Raw genomic sequence first — 23,264 nt, 5'->3', positions numbered from 1 at the left:
GTCGTTTGAGCACAAGCGGCACCTGGGCAGGCATCCGTCGTGGTCAGAACAGTGTTTTGTGTACTGGCGAGTGATTATGTTGGAGATTATTGCTGAGGTTCTGGTTTACCCATAGTCGCCTCCTTTGCTTCTTCTGTCGTCTTTCATCATAATGAACGCAGCACAAATTGCCTTGCAAGGAAATCAGTGCATAGCAAACTGCTTGCTGCACAATGAGGCAACGTTTGGATACGAAAACGCGTGCGTTCTTGCAGCTATTTTTCGTGCGTTTGTTCCCTTGTTTCAGTGATTTCTCTCGGGAAAAGAGGCATCGTGTGGGCAAATCTTAACGTGAACAGTCTTAAGGCGGGACGCAACTGTCACGGTCACGTTCTTTTTCAATCTACACGGATTTCTGGCACGATGTCGATCTTGTAATATCTGTTTTTGGAAACGCGACACAACAGAGGAGAAGCAAACATCAAATGTCACCGTTTTTTTCGTTCTTTAACGGAAGTTGCGAATGTTACAGCGGCACGTGCGCAATAATAAACTGACAGGTGTCTGGAGGTCGTTGACGAGCGTGCCGCCCGGAGCGCTGTGCTCAGTGTCCTCGCGCAGTAGCGCCGCGCAGCGGCTACCGGGGGAACTACCCCGCCAGCGACCAGTGCAGAGCAGTAAGGTGTCGACCGCGGTCGCGAGTGCGAGCGGTGTGGAACGTGACGTTCAGTTCAGTGCAGTGCCGAGACTACGTCGTTCAGCCTATCTGTGCGTCACGGCTGCGAGGCGGCGGCTCTGGCGTCGGCACGGGCACAGGCTGCCGGCGACATGCGGCGGTAGCAGCAGCAGCAGGGCGGAGGCCGGGAAGACGGCGGGGCCATCGATCCGCGGCCGCGACCACGGCGACTGGATGGTGCGATGGTGCACAGTGAGGGCGGCCCCGGCACCAGGGCCATGTTCTACCGCGACAACTCGACGTCGGCGCTCGGCCTGCCCAAAAGCCCCAGCTTCCACAGCGGCCTAGATCTGGTGGCGGCGGCCGACCCGGGGGCGGTCGGAGGGGGGGACGGCGGCGGCGGCGTCGGGCTGCCCGGCGGGGGCGCCATGGCCGAGGCGGGCGAGGCGCGCTCCGCCGCCGACGTGCTGGGCTACGGGCAGGCGATGCCCAGGCAGCTGCCCCCGCTGCTAGGTAACTCCGCCGGCCAATCGATGCGCGCCCAGGAACAGGTGCGCCCGCCGCCCGGTCGATAGTGCGTGCTGGGATGCTGGCTCTCCTCTCCTCTCCTCTCCTCTCCTCTCCTCTCCTCTCCCCTCACCTACCCCACTCCGTGGCTCGTGTGCGCTACGCTACTACTCTGCCATACACACCGACAGAGATATTTTTGTTCTAATATTGCTTTACCAGTGCATTCCTTGACCTTTTGTTGCCATTTCGCTTTTCCTCCCTTTGCCAATATTCCTCCCTGCCCGCTTCTTACCGAGCTATCAGTCTCTCCTATACAGCAACCCCCCTCCTTCCGTCTATGCCTCCCTTTCCTCTCCTCTCCTCCCCCTCCCCCATCTTCCTATCTCCCTCTCCCTCTTCCAATCGTTACTCAATCTGTACATTGACCGAGCAGTGAAGGAAACTAGGGAGAAATTTGAAAACAGATTTGGAAGAGAGAAAATAAAGACTTTGCTAGCCAGTGACATTGTAATTTTTCCAGAGCAGATAAAGAGCTTGCAAGACCGGTCGAACACAGTTCACGGTCCCTCAAAAAAGTGTTCACTCTGTGACGGGCAGTAGCGAGCGAAGCTTTCGAGAAACGGAAAACTGTGTGAACGTCGAATGTAAAATGTTATGAAGTTTTTTCTGAAATTGTTTGTCTAGTTCGTGGCTTTATGCACAAACAATAGTCTGAGTTTTGACAGTTCGAATGGCTCTGAGCACCGTGCGACTTAACTTCTGAGGTCATCAGTCCCCTAGAACTTAGAAATAATTAAACCTAACCAACCTAAGGACATCACACACGTCCGTGCCCGAGGCAGGATTCGAACCTGCGACCGTAGCGGTCGTTCGGTTCCATACTGTAGCACCATAACCGCACGGCCACTGTGGCCGGTTGAGTTTTGATGCTACACATTTATTCGACACACTCTTGCCCTGCCTAATGCTCTTAAAAAAAATTGTTTAATAAGTAGTCAACCTGGCTACCAGTAGCATGTTTGACATCTCCACTGTTGTCAAAATGTCATCTGCAGTTGTTTATTTAGGTTAGTAAACAGTTGGAAGGCCGAAGGAGCCAATACGAGTATACAGTGGTGCATGGTACACCAATTAGAAACGCAAGATCTTCAGTTCGGCATCGCAGCTCTGAACGTGTGCGAGAGCGTGTCGTCCTTTTACGGTAGATCCCTTCCATCTACTTCCCGTGATGCCTGGTCTCAATCGGATCCTTCAGTTCGTCGAGGAGGTCGGTGTAATAGTTTCTGGTTATGCTGCAGGCCTCCTGTCGATGGCCCACCGACAGAATTCTTTCTTTCTCTCAGAAAATGGACCCGACAAATCATTTCTGCTAGATTTACCAGTGTCGAATGTCTTTGCTTGTGGGTAGCACTGTGGCACCATTGTTTTGACAGTATCTTAGTTTCAGTATCACAAATGTGGAGCCAGGTTTTGCCCACAGTCATTAACCTACCTAAACACCCCATTGCAACAGCAAAATGGGTCGAAACAGCTCTGGATGTCTCAACTGGTACCTGTATGTGTTTCCTGTTTGCACATTCCTACATCCATTTAGGTGGAAGTTTCCTCGTGTGTAAGATATTGTTAATAATGAAACATATTTGCTTGCAGGAGACATCCAGTGTTGCAAGTGTCATTCTGGTGGACATTAGGTTATCCTGAACAATTGGCTTATGGACAGGATCATTTGTTGCCAGGTCTGATGATATGGACCACCCACAGCAGGATTTATCTTAAATGAGGAGATACGCATTCTTCAAACAAGCACACAATTTTAGGTGGTGATGTAAGATGGACACATCTGCCCTAGTTTTTTGTGACGTCTCAGTGTGCAGACGTTGTCTGGAAAAAACAAAAGCTTCCTAATCCTTTTTATGCTACTGATGTCAAACTTTCATGTTCAACTGCCTCCTAACGATCTGACTGAACAAGAGTTTATATTTGCTTAGTTGCAAAGCAAGTTATCAAAGTTCCGTGTGCTATTTAATGTTTTCAATTCCAACTGGAAGTCCAGTGCGGATGACAGACACAACAGGCAGATGAAGCCTGTTAAAATGTGCAAAAGTAGTAATACGACTTTAATTCCATTACTCATTCTACACTAAGATTACAATCGTGAGCTGTTGCAGTTACAAAGAAATTAAATTTTCTACATTTCTTATGTTTAATATAGATGAAAATAAATTCCAGTTGTTTGTACTAAATTAATGTAACTCATTTCTGCTCAGATAATTGTCGACTTAGCAGTCCATTTCTCTGCATCGCATCTTTTTTACACCACGAATTCAATATCTTCACACATGGTCGATGTCTTAATGTCTGTGAAATGCGTGTAAGATTGAATACAAAATATTTATCTCGTACACAGCATGTTCTTTCCAAGCACAGAGTACGGACAAATGACGTCACCTCTGCTGGTGTCTGTTTCTTCCTGTCGGCTACCAGCTGGACGAGAGTGCCACCTGCAGTAGTCTTCCTCCTCCGGGATCTCAAACATGCAGACCGTTCTACAGTTGCCAGGCAGCCAGTTTCCACTGGTTGCAGCTACTTCTGACCGACAATAACTTTGACACCTACACAGTGTATATGGGAGGTACTATGCCCTGCCTAAAACTAGGCTACTCTTAGCTACCATTGAAATAGTATTCCTCTACAAACTTAAGCACAGATAGGTACAGCAGCATAATGTGTTAACAATTCGATGAAAGTGAGCAAAAATGGGGGAGAATTTTGTCCTAGTTCTGCCAGTCTCCAACAGACAGCTGGATGTCACATGACACGATGTCAGTGCCTCGCAACACGAGACAGTGGAAGGAATGGGGAAAGACTTCGTGTCATCACTAGATGAGCAGTTCTGGTGCACTGTGTGTGGTCTTCGTTATGACACGGCCCAGAAACGACACTCGTACGACTTTGTATGGGGAAGAGTTGTCGAGAAACTGGAAGGAGGACAAAGTGTGAAGAATGTAGCCTAGGATTTTGGTATTGCTCAGTGTAGTGACTCCAGGCATACCCTCATATGGGAGAGGTGGGAACATGCCCTACACTCAGGAACATTATCAAACCTAATCATTTCCAGAATGAAGATTTGAGATGAAATACCGACTCAAGTACAGCTGTGAGAGACGATCGTAAGTCATGCTCAGGTAGCTCAGTCCGTAGAGCTTTTGCCCTCGAATGGCGAGTGTCACAAGTTCGAGACTCGGTCTGGCACACGGTTTTAATCTGCTGGGTCTTTCTGATCATTTTGGTTGTCCAAGTATTGTGGCGAGTGGAGGCACGAGATCGTACGGGTATACTGACTTCCGAATGGTCGAATACGGTACAGTTACCGATTGACATTACTGTGACGCTGTACTCCTTTCTCGTGTGCATTTTTCACAGGAGGTGACAGTGCACAACCTCTTGAACAGCACAGGTGGAGGAGCTGTAGGAATGAATAGATATTCAATTATTGGACTGGCCTGCCTGTTCCCCTGACTTAAAACCACATTGAGCACATGTGGGATGCATTGGTGGCATTTGTTGCAGCACATCGACATGCATCAGTGCCCATCAAGCATTTCTCAGCTGGGCTGGTGGAGCAATGAAACAGCCTGCAACGAGAACTCCTTGCAGACCTTGTTGCCGCCGGGGGAGCTCATTATACAACATGCGTGCAGTCTGTGTTGATCACGTGCCCTGTTAAGAACTGTGTCCTGCATTTTTTAATGTCCAGAAGACCACCATATATCGTGGTGACATTAGTGTAATTATTGTCTTAGATTAAAATTGTCATTTCTGTTTGTCTCGTGGCATATTTCTTTCAGTTAACCTTTCATACTGTACTACAGCAATGTAGCATTGACTGACGAAAAAAAGTGAAGAGCTCAGAGTATGTGGTCTGATGTCAGTTTACCTTTGTACACATACACACGGTAGGCTGATATGTAAATGATAAGAGTTCCAGGTAGAAAACAGCCACGAGACTGCAGTCGTGGTATTTATGTTGTTACCAGACTTGGTAGGGTCTGCACAGTATCAGATGATGAACAGTTGCTGTGAAGGACTTGAAAATGAGGTGTGTGTGTTTGTGTGTGTTTGTGTGTGTTTGTGTGTGTTTGTGTGTGTTTGTGTGTGTTTGTGTGTGTTTGTGTGTGTTTGTGTGTGTTTGTGTGTGTGTTTGTGTGTGTGTTTGTGTGTGTGTTTGTGTGTGTGTTTGTGTGTGTGTTTGTGTGTGTGTTTGTGTTTGTGTGTGTGTGTGTGTGTTTGTGTGTGTGTGTGTGTGTTTGTGTGTGTGTGTGTGTGTTTGTGTGTGTGTGTGTGTGTTTGTGTGTGTGTGTGTGTGTTTGTGTGTGTGTGTGTGTGTTTGTGTGTGTGTGTGTGTGTTTGTGTGTGTGTGTGTGTGTTTGTGTGTGTGTGTGTGTGTGTTTGTGTGTGTGTGTGTGTGTTTGTGTGTGTGTGTGTGTGTTTGTGTGTGTGTGTGTGTGTTTGTGTGTGTGTGTGTGTGTTTGTGTGTGTGTGTGTGTGTGTTTGTGTGTGTGTGTGGGGGGGGGGGGGGGGAATCCAGATTTGTGGTGCATTCAGATGTGGCAGTGGCTCGATGTTGGACTGCGTGGGAATATGAAGGCAGGTATACTTGTCAATATCCTGTTCAACCACATCTAAGCACCACAAGGGAGGCTCTCTGTATAATGCACCATGCAAATTATAAGTGTTTCCTTGTGTACATATATGTCGACACACCGTGAGCCACCTGTTGAAATGAGGCAGAGGGTACTTGTGGGAGCACTATGATTTTCCACTTCCCTCTTCCCTGTTCCATTTGCAAAGGCGCGTGGAAAGAATGATTCTCAGTAAACTTCTGTCCTGGGTCTACTGTTTTAGATTTTTACATTTTGCTCACTTTGCGAGACGTGCATGTCTCTTCCCGGAATGTACCCTCTGAGTTTAGTGGTATACCTGTCTGTGGTGAATGCAAACTCTCTTGTATCGTCTACCACTCCTGCTCCTATGCATACTGAACTATCTAGTTACAAAACCTGCCAGTCTCGAATGAAATTTTCACTCTGCAGCAAAGTGTACGCCGATATGAAACTTCGGCATGTTAAAATGGTGTGCTGGATTGGGACTCAAACTCAAGGTCTTTGCCTTTTGTGGTTGAGTGCTCAGTCTGTAGAGCACTTGCCTGTGAAAAGCAGAGGTCCCAAGTTCAAGTCTTGGTCCTGCTCACAGGTTTAATCCGCCAGGAAGTTTCATGCTGTTCTTCATTGGTCTTGCACCTCTCTTCTATTTATAGCGTCCTGTAAGGCGTCCCACACTTACAACCAAATACTCAAGAATCAGTCAAAAATTTGTTTTGTAATGTTTTGTTGAATGACTTCAATTTCCTTAAGATTTCTCCTATCAATCTCAGCCTGAAGTCTGCTTCTCCTGCAATTTGTTTTGCGTGTTCATTCCACTTCAGGTTGCTCCTAGGTATTTTATCAACAGTTACTTTGTTGAGTGATTTGCCACCAATAGTTTAATTGTACAGTAGTATATTTCTTCACCTACGTATGTGCAATGTACAAGGTAGTCCATTGATAGTGGCCAGGCCAAATCTCTCACAAAATAAGCATCAAACAAAAAAAACTACAAAGAACAAAACTCGTCTAGCTTGAAGGGGAAAACCAGATGGCACTATGGTTGGCCTGCTAGATGACGCTGCCATAGGTGAAACTGATATCAACTGCATTAAAAAAAATAGGAACCCCCATTTTTTATTACATATTCGTGTAACACGTAAAGAAATATGAATGTTTTAGTTGGACCACTTTCTTTGCTTTGTGATAGATGGCGCTGTAATAGTCACAAACATATGGTTTACAATTTTAGACGGACAGTTGGTAACAGGTAGGTTTTTAAATTAAAATACAGGACGTAGGTACATTTGAACGTTTTATTTCGGTTGTTCCAATATAATACATTTGGTTAAGTTCATGGTGAACTGGCAGTCGCTGCACCAATCGCCAATCCTCCCCAGGCCTTCCTGAAATTTGCTACAGTCTTATGCTATTGTTACCTTGTTATGGACTCCATCACCATCTGCGAACAGCCTCGTGGAGCTTCGAAGTTGTTCACTGGATTATTTATATTTATAGTGAACAGAAATGCCCTATTACACTAATTGATGTTGTGTTTGTCAGCATTTATTCAACAAGTCTTCTGGTATTTTTGTCTATCCCTGGTTCATAAAGTATGTGGAATAGTGTTTGTCTGTCAATTCAGTCGTAGACCTTCTTAAAGTTGAAAATTAGTTATTGACCCTGTAAGTTTTTTTTTAACTGTAAATACTGTCCCTAATATAGTCGTATAATGGAAATTTTTAATGGCTGGTTTTCCTGTGTAGATCCTGTATTCAACTGACTCAAATGCATTTTCATCAAGATGCTAATATAAGTATGTTGAGTTGATTGAAGAGTGTCCGTTAGGTGTTTTAGTTTTCCAACTTTCAGAAGTGTCCAGTAATGATCGAAACAGACGAAATGAAATAAAATTTGTGCTGCGGTCGGACTCGAACCTGCTAGGCAGAAATACTAATCATTACACAATTGTATGATGATCAGCATTGCTGCACGAACTACCTAAGCTAAGTGCTCTCCCCAACACAAACTTTATTTTTCCCTTACATATTGTGACTACTGCCAGGGCTCTCTGATATTGGCAAGCACCCCAGCATGGGACGTAATGGGATGTCCCTGTGCTGTTGGTGATCTTATAGCTTAGGTAGTTCGTGCAGCAATGCTATCGTACTGTGGTGTAATGGCTAGCATATCTGCCTAGCAAGCAAGACGACCCGGGTTCGAGTCCCGGCTGCAGCACAAATTTTAATTCATTTTGTCTGTTTCGATCATTAACAGAGATATTAAAGAGACTTAAATATCTTGGAGAAACATTTAATTATAATATCTTTCTTAAGTGTGTTGATGTTCAGAGTCCCCAGTAGGTGTTTTTTCTTGGGTCTTATCTGTGAAGAAGTTGTAGGAAGCTCCAACTCTATCCTTGCAATATATACGCAAATCTGAATTAAGGATTTCATTGCTGTTAACTTACAAATACAACCAACTTCATATTCCTAAAGCTGTATGGGTATTGTTATCTTTAATAAGTAATACAGGTACTGGAACTTTACCATATGTCCTGCAGTTACTGGTATACTGACTGGCTGTTTCTGACCTGTCTAGAAAATTGTTCTCAGAGATTGACATGGTTAGTCTTTCTTTGATTTTCACCACTGATCCCAAAGAGGGGTTCTTCGAACCTAGAAAAAAGCCTATGTACACGCAATATGTGCATTATTTGTGTAGTGCACACCAGGAGGACCCTTCGCTACTCGCAAAGGTCAACTAATTTGCACCTGACATTGCCGCAGAATTGTGCGCTTTTGGTTTAGATCTTCTTCTTGACTCCAGATCAGAGCAACATGATCGCTCTGGGTATATGATGCTGCAAATGGTGAGTCATGCTTGCACTCAGCTTGCAAAGCTACTTGCCTTAATTAAACAAGCCTTTCACATAAAGGAATCAAGGGGTGCCTTGGAAGGCAGACAAAAAGCATCGTTTGTGCCAACACGACCCACTATCCACAACCAGTTCCATCCAGAGCATTCAGTAGCTGCTGGTAGAGCATCTCGCATGAGACTTCCCAGCACATATATTGAGTGGATACTGGCCTCCTTTCCCGATCTATCTATTTCTCTGAGGTGCTCTCATACTTGCCTTACATGGCCATCCATATCCACCCTCTGCACTTGTCCTGGCTTGGCGGGAAAATTTATCGCCGGCATCCATCAGGTGTGATAAGTGCAAGAAACTAGTTGTGTGGCCAGTTGCCACTTTTACCTTCCACCAAAAAATGTGTGAACCCACCACTTTGTGCCACTCGGTCTTGAATGAAGGCAGACCTGTCAGATGTTGCACATCAAAAGAAACAATGGCTATGGGGTTTCCAGGAATTCCATCCAATAGCTGCAGGGATGTCGCAAGTTTTGTCCCGCGGTCACTGCTCGTTAAAAGCATTAGCCTGAAGTCTGTCAACCTTGGTCAATGCAGCTTATCTGTTTCTGGGCAGTGGCCAATTTTCCTTGTATCTGCACATAAAAAGCATAGTCAGTATCCATTTCATACAGTGTAAAAACTATATAAAATAACAAAAAGTGTATGACTTGACTGATACAGCACAACAGATCTCGGCAGGAGAGAAAAATACCTGATTGCGCTGCTGCGAACAGTGCATTGCTTTAGTGACTGCACATAGCCAAACTGTTTAAGTTTGGCATGCAAATGGATATTCCTCTCCAGCCAGGACCCCTTGAGGAATTACTGTACACTGATCCAACTACAGTTGATCTATTGTGCAGAAATGTCAGCATCAATAGGCTATTCCCTTCTATGTGTGTCGCATTGAAGTTAAGAGGATCATAATATCCTCCCTTTTACACCAAGGACCTTGAAACATGCAATACCCCTTTTACTGTTTGGGAATTTAACAATGCAGTACAGGGAGAAGTCACCAAGACCAGACCGTACATTGCCAGATGCTTCATCATGTCAGTAACAGTGGGAAATCAAACAACATTTAACAGGATGATGCCAAGAAGGAATTTTTTCAGCCAATGGGAAGAAAGTAAGTATGATAACCACCACCTTAAAACCTGGCAAAAGTCTGTAGTGTAAGGACAATTATTTTCCAATAAGCTGGTAACTCTATAAAAATTGCTGGTAGTGGATAGTTTGTTTAGCTGTTACCCAGCGTAGTTGCAATAAGGTATGTAAACGAACGACTGATGTGGATAGATTTGACAGTGTCTAGCAAGAAAATTAGGAGTGTGTCAGTATATTCGCATTGTTAAGGGACAGATCAAGATAAGATGGATAGTTTTTATGAGGCACTCAGTGATGTAGTTGTTAGAGTAAAGGACAAGGACAGTGTTCTGCTCATGGGTGATTTTAATGCCAGGATTGGAAATCGAACAGAAAGGTATGAAAAGGTTATGTGTAAATTTGGGAGAGGATATGGAGGCCAACGGGAACGGGAACGGGAAACGGCTCTTGGATTTCTGTGCCACTATGGGACTAGTAATCACAAACTCCTTTTTTAAACATAAGAACATTCACCAGTATACTTGGTAAGGCATGGGAACCGGATCTGTCATTGACTATATAATAACAGATCAGGAACTCAGGAAGGCTGTGAGGGACATATGTGTATTCAGGGGATCCTTTGATGACACTGATCATTATTTGATCTGCAGTGAAATTCGGGTTGTGAGGCTGAAAGTGCAGGAGGTCAGCTCCATATGTAGGAGGATAAGAGTGGAGAAACTTTCAGGATAAGGAAATCAGCCACAAGTACATAACAGCGATCTCAGAAAGGTACCAGTTAGTTGAATGTAGTCAATTACAGTCATTGGAAAAGGAATGGACAAGGTACAGGGACACAGTACTAGAAGTGGTTAAAGAATCTCTTGGAACAGTAGTGTGTAAAAGTGGGATGAAGCAAACAGCTTGGTGGAATGACACAGTCAAGGCAGCCTGTAAAAGGGAAAAGAAGGGGCATGAAAAATGGCAACATACTAGAACTCAGGTAGACAGAGAAAGTTATGTTGAAGAAAGAAACAAAGCCAAACAGATAATTGCAGCATCCAAGAAGAAATCTTGGGAAGACTTTGGAAACAGGTTGGAGACTATGGGACAAGCTGCTGGAAAACCATTCTGGAATGTAATTAGAAGTCTTCGAAAGGGAGGTAAGAAGGAAATGACAAGTATTTTGCACGGGTCAGGAAAACTGCTGGTGAATCCTGTGGATGCCTTGGGCAGATGGAGGGAATATTCTGAAGAGTCGCTCAATATAGGTGAAAATACGGTCAGTAATGTTTCAGATTTCGAGGTAGAATGGGATAGGAATGATGATGGAAATAGGATCACATTTGAGGAAGTGGAGAAAATGGTCAATAGATTGCAGTGCAATAAAGCAGCTGGGGTGGAAGAATTTAAGTCAGAACTCATCAAATGCAGTGGAATGGCAGGTCTTAAATGGCTACATAGGATAACTGAAATGGCCTGGGAGTTCGGACAGGTTCCATCAGACTGGACAAAAGCAGTAAACACACCAATCTTTAAACATGTAAACAGAAAAGATTGTAACAACTACAGAGGTATCTCTTTAATCAGCATTGTGGGTAAAACCTTCTCAGGTATTGTTGAAAGGAAAGTGCGAGTATTAGTTGAGGACCAATTGGCTGAAAATCAGTGTGGGTTTAGGCCTCTCAGAGGTTGTCAGGACCAGATCTTTAGCTTATGGCAAATAATGGAGAAGTGTTATGAGTGGAACAGGAAATTGTATCTATGCTTTATAGATCTAGAAAACGCATATGACCAGGTTCCTAGGAGGAAGTTACAGTCTGTTCTACGAGATTATGGAATAGGAGGCAAACTTTTGCAAGCAAATTAAAGGTCTTTATGTGGATAGTCAGGCAGCAGTTAGAGTTGACGGTAAATTGAGTTCATGGTTCAGAGTAGTTTCAGGGGTAAGACAAGGCTGCAACCTGTCTCCACTGTTGTTCATATTATTTATGGATCATATGTTGAAAACAATAGACTAGCTGGGTAAGATTAAGATACGTGAACACAAAATAAGCAGTCTTGCATGTGCGGATGACTTAGTTGTGATGGCAGATTCGATTGAAAGTTTGCAAAGTAATATTTCGGAGCTAGATCAGAAATGTAAGGACTATGGTATGAAGATTAGCATCTCCAAAACGAAAGTAATGTCAGTGGGAAAGAGATATAAACGGATTGAGTGCCAAATAGGAGGAACAAAGTTAGAACAGGTTGTCGGTTTCAAGTACTTAGGATGCATATTCTCACAGGATTGCAACATAGTGAAAGAAATGGAAGCGAGGTATAGCAAAGCTAATGCAGTGAGCGCTCAGCTACGATCTACTCTCTTCTGCAAGAAGGAAGTCAGTACCAAGACTAAGTTATCTGTGCACGACCAACTTTGTTGTATGGGAGCGAAAGCTGGGTGGATTCAGGTTACCTTATCAACAAGGTTGAGGTTACGGATATGAAAGTAGCTAGGATGATTGCAGGTACTAGTAGATGGGAACAATGTCAGGAGGGTGTCCACAATGAGGAAATCAAAGAAAAACTGCGAATCAACTCTATAGATGTAGCAGTAAGGGCAAACAGGCTTAGATGGTGGGGAAATGGGAGAAGCAAGGTTACCCAAGAGACTCATGGGCTCAGCAGTAGAGGGTAGGCGGAGTCGGGGTAGACCAAGGAGAAGGTACCTGGATTCGGTTAGGAATGATTTTGAAGTAATAGGTTTAACATCAGAAGGGGCACCAATGTTAGCACTGAATAGGGGAACATGGAGGAATTTTATAAGGGGGCTATGCTCCAGACTGGCCGCTGAAAGGCACAATCAGTCTTAGATGATGATGATGATGATGATGATGATGATGATGATGATGATGATGATGATGATGATGATGATGATGATCCCATATGTGGCCTATAGACAGCTTCCTGATGGAGACAGTATTCTTCCACTGAAGATATGCTCTCAACAACTTGCAATTAATTATTATTGATAAGGGGTAAAAAATTTAAACTGCCAAAAGTCCTTGTTATATAATCTTCTTCTTTAACCTCAAAATGTGTCTGCTTAGAAATGGTTTTAAAAAATAAGAAATGTGGCCAGCCATCATACATTGTATGATATTGCCCCAAAGATAGAGGAAAAGGTATTCATAAGTCAATTATAGTTTCCTCAAACCCCCTTATACACTGTGTGAATGTAGTATTTATGCAGCAGAATTAATAACTGTATTTCATGTTGTCACCTGTCCGAAAATTAACTCCACTCGATAACCTCTCATAAGCAATGATTTTCTTCCCCTGGGAGTAAGAACATGCCTTTGAAAATGTCCCATAGTATATGACATACAACTGCTGTTACATGGCTTGTACAGAATAGGTGCCATCATTTTGTTCCCTTGGATACAAAGCAGTGCTGGCATTCTAGGAAATGGGTTTGTGGATGAGCTGTCTGATTCAGCCTTCAAACATAACTGTTAATGTGTTGGACATACCAACCCTGACAGTACGACTGACACACTGTGAAGGGAGTATGAGGGTCCAACATATGATTCTAGACTGCCCAGATGTTTTGGATCAACCTAAATTTGTGCATAACACATGGAATTTAACTGTTGTATGAAATTTATGTAATAACACTTGTGCGACTGGACCTGCTAAAGTGTTAGTTTTAGGAATATTAGATCTATGGCATAAGATACAGCTTGTACAATCCGTACTACAGGTATGACAGATTATGATTCTATTGCAAGTGTGGTATTAAAATACCCACAAGAATGTGGCTACTATGACAAATTTAAGAATTTTTACGGAGCTATGTGCTTCACTTATAATAATAATGTCTCAACAGCTTAAATGTGATTATAGCTGTTATAACGATATTAGTGTTTAGGTTTTTTCCATGCGAACCATACTCACAACTGCAATTAGGATTGGAGAAAGTGCAAAATAAATGTTCATTTGTTCAAAGCACTACTAAATTCAACTTTATATTTGCAATTCAGCTTTACATTTGCTTCACACATAATTATTATACGTGTTCAGGCTGCAACAAACCCTTTTCCTTTCACAGTTTCTTGCTGTTTTTATAATTGTCTACCTGCATTTGGTCTCTTCGTGTATGAACCTTTAATTGATCTGTTTGAATAGTTTAATTATTTGTGCACTTAGATGCATACACCTAGTTTTAGACAGCAGTCACAAACCACATGTAGCATAATTGTTCTTGAAGGTAAAATTACCATAAACCACAGGGTTTTACTAGACACAGTCATGTTGCAGAGCACATGCCCTTCCCTTCCTCTGCCAGTTGAACTCTCCTCCAGCCAGTTACAGGGGAAATTAAATAAAGCTTAACACAGACTCCACACCGTGGTACAGCTTGATACTTGTCATGTTAACAAACTTGGCCAGGTGTGGAAGAAGTGGTGAGTAACAGAAAAAAAAATCCATGGACCTACAGATCCGTAACCAGTACATGACTGCTGAGCCACATTGCTTTTCTTAGTCTAAGGGTAGAAATCCTCATAACGAAGCATGTTTCGACACACAGTTAACTGGTGTGCCATGCATGTGACTAAAATATCTTTTTGAATTGGTGGAAGCACAACTCTCAATGTTCTAGCCTAGTAGAAATTATACAGCAGAAGTGAGGTATTAAAAGCGTGACTTATCATCTGCTTTCACAGATATGCCTTGTGCAAAAATTTATATCACATATATGATTGTCTTGTTACTTGTTCACAGATGCACCTGCCAATGAGAGGGAACAGCTGTTCATACAAAAAATCAGACAGTGCTGCGTGTTGTTTGATTTTGTGTCGGACCCACTATCTGACTTGAAATGGAAAGAAGTGAAAAGGGCAGCACTCCACGAAATGGTGGAGTACGTGAGCTCGCAGAGGGGTGTCATCACGGATGCCATCTACCCGGAAGCTGTTAACATGGTATACACTTCCTCTGATTCTAAACAGTATTTGTGTTACTTTTTTCTTTATATGAACAAGTTCCAAAAATTCCGACTTATGACTGCAAAACACTGTGCTGTGTGCCAAATATCTGCAAAAGCAAAACTGACACACAGAGAACTTGTGTGGCAGACTGGGAGCTGCTCTGTCGGGCTCTCTGTGCTGTGTGCCAAATATCTGCAAAAGCAAAACTGACACACAGAGAACTTGTGTGGCAGACTGGGAGCTGCTCTGTCGGGCATTTTGAAATGAAACAAGTGACACGGCCTGGTAATAGCTGCACTACTGCATGCTGAAGTGTGAGTCACAAAGACCAGCAGTGCCCAGTCACAAAACACTTAGCAACCTGAAGCCTATGGGTATCTTGGCTTTACAGAACTGGCAGAGAAAGCGCTTGAGAAAAAGCTGATAAGTGATGACTGCAGTGTTGACAGGACATGAAACTGAGATCCCCATGCCTTTCTTGTTGACATAACTTCTAAGGACAGTCTGAATTTTTCAGAAATTCTTACACTAATCTGTTATGACATCAGAAGTATCTGACTTGGCTATCAAAGGCTTTTAGTAAGAGTTTGCATCTCTTGCCAATTCATCTTTCATCTTTCAAAAAAGATGTGCTGGGTGCACTAGTATTAAGTTGTACTGACACATCATGAGTGCTACTATTTGCTTGTTAACATCTACTGCTATACTTTGTGAACAACTGTGAATGCATGGCAGAGGGTACATTTCTCGGTATCAGTAAGGTTTTTTTCCCCTGTTCTATTCACATATGGAGTGCAGGAAAAATGGTTGTTTAAACACCTCAGTCTTTGCTGTAATTCATGTTGCTCTTTTCTGTACGTGTTCATTATACCCCTTTGTTAATCCTATTTCATTTGGGTCCTACAGACGTTTCTATGATGGGTTGCACAAGTGATTTGTAAGCAATCTTCTTTTTACAGTGATCGCATTTCCCCAGTATTCTACTAGTAAACCGAAGTCTACCACATGCCCTGTCCGCACCTGAGCCTATGTGATCATTCCATTTCACATCCCTATAAGGTGTTACACCCAGATCTTTGTACGAGTTCATAGACTCCATGTGTCTCACATTGATATTACTGTCATGGCACACTAACATGATTGGTTCTGTGAAGTTTGCAATTTTATGTTTCTGAATTTTAAAGAGTTTTACCTTTCTCTTCACCACTTTGAATATTACAAAGACCTGACTGAATATACAGTTTCTTTAGGACAGTACTTCATTATAGATAACAGCATCATTTGCAAAAAATCTGATTTTGCTATTAATATTTTTTGCGTGGTCATTAGCTTAAAATGTTAACAACAGGGGTCCCAATATAATTCCCTGGGGCACACCCAAAGTTACTTCTACATCTGATGATGACACTTTACCGAAGGTAACCTGTTGTGTCCTCCAAACCAAAAAAATCATCAATCCAATCACAAATTTTGATTAATACTCCATACGATCATACATTTGATAGTGTGTGGGTGTGATACTGAGTCACATACTTTCTGGAACTCAAGAAATACTGCATGTGCGTGACAGCCTTGATGCAAAGTGTTCAGTATGTTGTGAGAAAACTGTGAGTTGGGTTTCGCATGATTGATGTTTTTGGCATCAGTGCTGGTTGGGATGGAGGAGAAAGTTGGGGGCAGGTATTCAGAGTTTCTATTTGTGAAGTAACACTTGAAAACAGAATTAAGCATTTCAGCTTTTGCTTTGCTACCCTCATTTTCAGCTCGTCTCATTTTCGAATGACTGGACATGAACTTTGCTGGCACTAGTGGCCTTTACACGTGACCAGAATTTCATTTGGTTTTGAGAAGATAGTTTGACAAAATTCTGCTAGAGTAGTCATGGGAGGTCTCATGCATTGCTCTCTTAATAGCCAAATGTGTTGCATTTAGTGTGTGTCTATGTATAGCCTTTATGCTTTGTTGTACATCTATTATGCAGTACTATCTGTTTCTGTAGAAGTTTCTTTACAGTGATTGTATACCATATGTCTCTCCCATCTTGAACTGTTCTAAGCAGTATCCACTGCATAGTCAACTATTCCTTAAAACTAGAGCCATAGCTCCTCTACATGCTTAAGTAAAGCTACGCATTGAGATTTGTATAGGTACAACTTTATTTGCGGTTGTGAATAAGAGCTTGTTACATTAAGGTTGATTGCTTTTATTACTCAAATATGGAAGGTCATATGGGGGAAATAATTCCAATTTCCTACCCAACAAGAAAGTAGGAGCAAGCTAAATCAAGTGTGTAGCCAGCAATGACCCAGAGGATTTTCAGTCACCCAAACACCCACCAATCACACAAGAACAGGATCGAGCCTAATCAAATTGGTGACATTGTCATTCATGGTTCTCTGCCTCAAATATATATATAATTTACAGTTGAAAGCCCACACAATGTGTCACAAAACAGTTCCCTCCTTTTGGAATCAGCTTTATAATAAAAATAAAAGCAATTGATTCAATAATTGATTTTCAAGCCATTGCACTAAGAATGCAATATTAACTTTAACAGCGAACAAAATGCTTGCACTCATGATCACCAGTATCCTCATTAATGAGAGAAAATTTCCAACATAGACGAGAGAAGAGGTGCAAAACTTCTGTGACCTGCTCAAGCAGACAATAACCTAGGTGAACAAAGACAACACTAAGATACTATTATGCCCAAGTGGAAGAGGATAAATATACCAAGATATGCCTTTGATACTGACACCATAGAAACATAGCAGTAGGAAAGGCCCGAGACTTCTTGTACTGTGCGGACAGCATAACCACATCTCTAAATCCACATTTTTCGAAAGGAGTCATGAGGAACGATAGAATAGATCAACTGACAAAAACACAATGTGTGGCATTTGAGTAGTAGACTGAAAAGCACCTCAGTGACCTGAAAATTAAGATGCTAGGAAATAGTTACACAACCAGGTGTAATATAAGGAAGTTAAACCATTTTCAAAACAGATATCACTGCAGAAACAGACAAAATACTCAAGACAGAAAGAATAATAATCAGAAAATACATAAGTTGACAAAATTCCAAAGTTGACAGCAGTCATATTTTTGGGATAAATGTAAGTATTTGTCAAAAGAGCAGGTTAATTTGAAAAAATTGGTCGTATTTGACCAGTAGACAAAAATATGAATCCAGGAAGACGGGAAGGATGAGCATTAATTTGTTAATTAGGTAGTTAGCTTGTTCAGTGGATCATTTTGCGTGATAAATCATAACAACATGAACAAAGCCATTCTACATTCACACTGCAAATTAATTTGTACATTGTAATTGCTGAACACCTTTTTTAAAAAAAAAAGGAGGTATTAAGATATGAAATGATAGTTTCTTTCCCACCACCTTTTGCACATTACGATAATGGAAATTCTTCTATAGAATAGGAGTAGTTGTGAAGGAGAAACTTGTTTTCAAATTTTACTTTACTGTTTATCAGACATTTTATAATGCAGGTGACTCATGTATTTAAGAAAGATAAAAGAATGACCCACAAACTTATAGACCAATATCCTTAACGTTGGTTTTCTTCAGAATTCTATAACATATTCTGAGTTCGAATATAATAAATTTCGTAGAGGCTGAAAAGCTTGTGTCCAAGAATCAGCATCCATTTTAGAAAGCTTCGCTCTTGTGAAACTCAGCTTGCCTTTTTATCACAAGATATACTGCAAACTATGGATGAAGGACAACAGGCAGTTTCCGTATTTCTAGATTTCCGTAAAGCATTTGACACGTGGTCCCACTGCTGACTGTTAACAAAGATTTATTTATTTATTTATTTACTGTCGGTCATTACAACAAAAAGTTTTTGGACATTGTCAGGAAAATTTAGCTTACATTACACATATACAGTTAAATATATACATTTTTTCATAACAACATATGGATCACACACATGTCTGTACACACTATTTTTCAAAAGGGGACTACAAATAGATTCCTCTATAGCAGGCTGTTCCAGCTCGTCGGCTCAGTTGTGAGCCGCGGATCGCTCACTGCTCCAGGGAGCCGTGAAGCGCTCGCTGTAACCAGTCAAGTGGGCCGGCACATGGCACGGCTGGCTGAGGCAGGCGACAAGGCGAGCGTTTTGATGTGCCGGCTGCGTCTTACAAGATCGACAGCCTCATAGTCTTAGCTGCTAAGACGTGGTGACATGCTACACCAGGAAATACGATGTTCAGGAAATAAATAAGAAACAACTGTTTTACAAGAAATTGCATACTAACTTTATTGGGTCTCTGTAGCTTGACTTTTCTTTTCATTACAAGATCTGAAATATCAGGCGTCAAAGTGTTAGCAGCGTTAATGCGGAGGATGGCCTTCATTGTTGCATCCTGAAGAAATGATCGTTCCTTACTTTTTACTCTTTTCATTACTGAGAAAAGCTGCTCACAACAATACGTAGATCCAAACATGCATATGATCTGAGCGGCATTGTTGTGAAGCTTGGGAAATGTTTTTTGCTGTAATGAACGATGCCATCGTGACAAACCCAACGTGTTGTAGTACCTCTCTTTCAACAAAGTTGAATTTTGCAAATCAATTATCTCCAATTGAAGTGATGGTGACAAGTCATCGGGGGAAATTGAAAAGGGAGTGCTGAACACCTTAAGTTCCATTTCCAAACTAGTGAGGTCTCGGAATCGTGTTTCAAAGGACATGATGAGCTGCTTTAACTTTGCTTGGTAATCGCCGAAAGTAGTACCTTCAGGTAGTTCTAAAGAAGCAAGACGACTGAAGAATGTTAAATGTCCATTACTCATCTGCCTCTCAAATAAACGTAACTTTTCCATGAAAGCTTTGATCTGATCTTGCATGTCAACGATTAGCTGCCCTTTGCCCTGCAGTGACAGATTTAAATTATTCAGATGCACAGTTATATCAACTAGGAATGCCAGGTCTGATATCCATTTTATATCTTTCAGACAACACATTTCTTCTCCTTTCATTTCGAGAAAAAGGGATATTTCCTCACAAATGGCAAAGAAAACTTAAAGAACTTTTCCCCCGACTCGGCCAACGAACTGTACTGTGGTAAGGTATATCCCCATACTCCGCTTCCATATCTTTCAGGAATCCTTTGAATTGGCGATGATTCATACCGTGACGCCGCACAAAATTCACACACTTCATGACATCTTTTCATTACGCCACCTAGCTCTACTGTTTCAGCACACAGTGCCTATTGGTGAATAAAACAATGAAGAGTCAAAATGTCTTTCCCGAATTCGTCCCTGAGTTTATTTTTCAAACAAGAAGCAAAACCTTGGTGATGCCCGATCATTTGTGGTGCACCGTCTGTTGCTACAGAATGGAGTTTACCCCATGGCAAATTCATATTGTCCACTGATTCACAAACAGCTTCAAAAATGTCATGTCCTGTTGCGGTGTAATCGAGTGGTACCACATCCAAGAGTTCTTCAGTTACTTGCAGCTCCATATCGACACCACGCACAAAGACTGTAAATTGAGCACAGTCCGATATGTCGGTGCTTTCGTCAAGCGCTAGTGAAAATGCAACAAAGCTCTCCGCCTTTCTCCTGAGCTGTGTCTCTAAATCCGCTGCCATGTCCAGGATTCGATGAGACATTGTTTGCTTCGACAGGCAAGCCCCTTCAAGTGCCTGCACCTCCATTGGAAACAAACATTCTGCAACAGCTACCATGCACGATTTTACGAGTGGTCCCACCAAAAATGGCTTGCCACTTGTCGCAATGATGTGAGAAACCCTGTAGCTTGCTTGAAGTGCAGATTCAGTAGTGTTTTCTCGGCTTTCATTCACCTGAAAATTATAAACGCATTACAGAACACGAACTATGTTGCATGTTTTGATACCCTCCGTATTACGAAACTGTTTTTGAACTTACGTCTCCTGCTATGTCATTCTTAAGCCTGGCTACCAGTTCTCTGCGTGCAACGCCTTCTACCTGATCGTAGTGCGCAGTGTGAAGACGTGTATAATGTCATTGTATATTGTACCTCTTTGCAGAATTGACTACTTTGACATACAAGACATTGCGGACGACCATCACTCTCAATGAATAGAAAGGTATCCTCCAACAGAGGTACAGGGCTCTCGCGGCTAGTCATAGCTGTCTTTGAACAAGGATAATTTTGTCAGTTGCTTCTGTATGCGGCCAGGGGGCAGTGAGTTCCCTCCACGCGGGCTCCGAGCCGCCAGAGTGAGCACTCCAGAGCTCTCCGGCTCCCTGGAGCTCGGTTGGAACAGCCTGCTCTATAGTGTAACACAATTTAGGTTATATTTATAATAATAGAGTACACATAATACAGTGTATAATTACGTTCTTTCATACCTTTGATAGATCGGAGACATTGTCTATATACACTGTTTTACAAGGTGACACAACAACTTAAAGTCCTCTATAGAGTAACAACACTTCTCTATTAATAATTGCTTCAGTCTTACAGATTTGCTTTCTTAAGTTCACAGGGTAGTGCATTGTAGAAAATTGCTCCCATTCTACACTCCTGGAAATTGAAATAAGAACACCGTGAATTCATTGACTCAGGAAGGGGAAACTTTATTGACACATTCCTGGGGTCAGATACATCACATGATCACACTGACAGAACCACAGGCACATAGACACAGGCAACAGACCATGCACAATGTCAGCACTAGTACAGTGTATATCCACCTTTCGCAGCAATGCAGTCTGCTATTCTCCCATGGAGACGATCGTAGAGATGCTGGATGTAGTCCTGTGGAACGGCTTGCCATGCCATTTCCACCTGGCGCCTCAGTTGGACCAGCGTTCGTGCTGGACGTGCAGACCGCGTGAGACGACGCTTCATCCAGTCCCAAACATGCTCAATGGGGGACAGATCCGGAGATCTTGCTAGCCAGGGTAGTTGACTTACACCTTCTAGAGCACGTTGGGTGGCACGGGATACATGCGGACGTGCATTGTCCTGTTGGAACAGCAAGTTCCCTTGCCGGTCTAGGAATGGTAGAACGATGGGTTCGATGACGGTTTGGATGTACCGTGCACTATTCAGTGTCGCCTCGACGATCACCAGAGGTGTACGGCCAGTGTAGGAGATCGCTCCCCACACCACGATGCTGGGTGTTGGCCCTGTGTGCCTCGGTCGTATGCAGTCCTGATTGTGGCGCTCACCTGCACGGCGCCAAACACGCATACGACCATCATTGGCACCAAGGCAGAAGCGACTCTCATCGCTGAAGACGACACGTCTCCATTCGTCCCTCCATTCACGCCTGTCGCAACACCACCGGAGGCGGGCTGCACGTTTTTTGGGCGTGAGCGGAAGACGGCCTAACGGTGTGCGGGACCGTAGCCCAGTTTCATTGAGACGGTTGCGAATGGTCCTCGCCGATGCCCCAGGAGCAACAGTGTCCCTAATTTGCTGGGAAGTGGCGGTGCGGTCCCCTACGGCACTGCGTAGGATCCTACGGTCTTGGCGTGCATCCGTGCATTGCTGCGGTTCGGTCCCAGGTCGACGGGCACGTGCACCTTCCACCAACCACCGGCGACAACATCGATGTACTGTGGAGACCTTACGCCCCATGTGTTGAGCAATTCGGCGGTACGTCCACCCGGCCTCCCACATGCCCACTATACGCCCTCGCTCAAAGGCCGTCAACTGCACGTACGGTTCACGTCCACGCTGTCGCGGCATGCTACCAGTGTTAAAGACTGCGATGGAGCTCCGTATGCCATGGCAAAGTGGCTGACACTGACGGCGGCGGTGCACAAATGCTGCGCAGCTAGCGCCATTCGACGGCCAACACCGCGGTTCCTGGTGTGTCTGCTGTGCCGTGCGTGTGATCATTGCTTGTACAGCCCTCTCGCAGTGTCCGGAGCAAGTATGGTGGGTCTGACACACCGGTGTCAATGTGTTCTTTTTTCCATTTCCAGGAGTGTATGTGGGCCATGGTCCGTTGCCTTTTTATTGGTCACAGTTCTATGAAAATTTTCCCTTCCCCGTGTATCATAGTTGTGTACATTACTGTTTGTCATATTAAATTCAGGATTTTGTTTCACAAACGTGACTGTCTACAGTATTACATGGAGTACACCGTAAGAATTTTATATTTTCTAAAGATATCTCTACAAGGCTCTCTCTTCTTTACCTTGGCTACCATTCTTACTGCCTTTTTTGTAATCTAAAAAGTCTATCTATATAAACTGTTGATTTCCCATCTCATATATCAGTACCATACTGAAGATGTGGATGAATCAACCCAAAATAAATTTGCCTTAAAGTATGATGGTCCAAGGAGGCTGAGACCCTTTTCAGTAGATACACATTTCTACAGATTTTCTTGCAAATATTATCTGCATGTTCTTTCCATGATAAGTGTTCATCAACAACGATGCCCAAAAATTTGTGAATTTGCATATCCAAGACCCAATGGGGATGTAAATACAGTAGCAGTTATGGC

The 23,264-nt window shown here is 43.0% G+C and overlaps 1 protein-coding gene across 4 annotated transcripts in view; it reads left to right on the top strand.

The window, feature by feature from the left end:
* LOC126325221 (serine/threonine-protein phosphatase 2A 56 kDa regulatory subunit gamma isoform-like) overlaps nucleotides 1-23,264 on the top strand; it is a 317,252-nt gene that overhangs the window by 160,162 nt on the left and 133,826 nt on the right. For 3 of the 4 annotated variants that reach the window (XM_049995158.1, XM_049995168.1, XM_049995253.1), the window contains one exon: nucleotides 14,576-14,775. In XM_049995158.1, coding sequence (XP_049851115.1) covers nucleotides 14,576-14,775 — 200 coding nt within the window. Of the gene's footprint in view, nucleotides 1-651; nucleotides 1,169-14,575; nucleotides 14,776-23,264 lie in introns of those variants that run through there. The other variant, XM_049995181.1, reaches the window with a different exon arrangement.

This window comes from Schistocerca gregaria, chromosome 1 (assembly GCF_023897955.1).
Source record: "Schistocerca gregaria isolate iqSchGreg1 chromosome 1, iqSchGreg1.2, whole genome shotgun sequence".
In the NCBI taxonomy this organism is placed as follows: Eukaryota; Metazoa; Arthropoda; class Insecta; order Orthoptera; family Acrididae; genus Schistocerca; species Schistocerca gregaria.
This window is presented reverse-complemented; position numbering and strand designations above follow the sequence as displayed.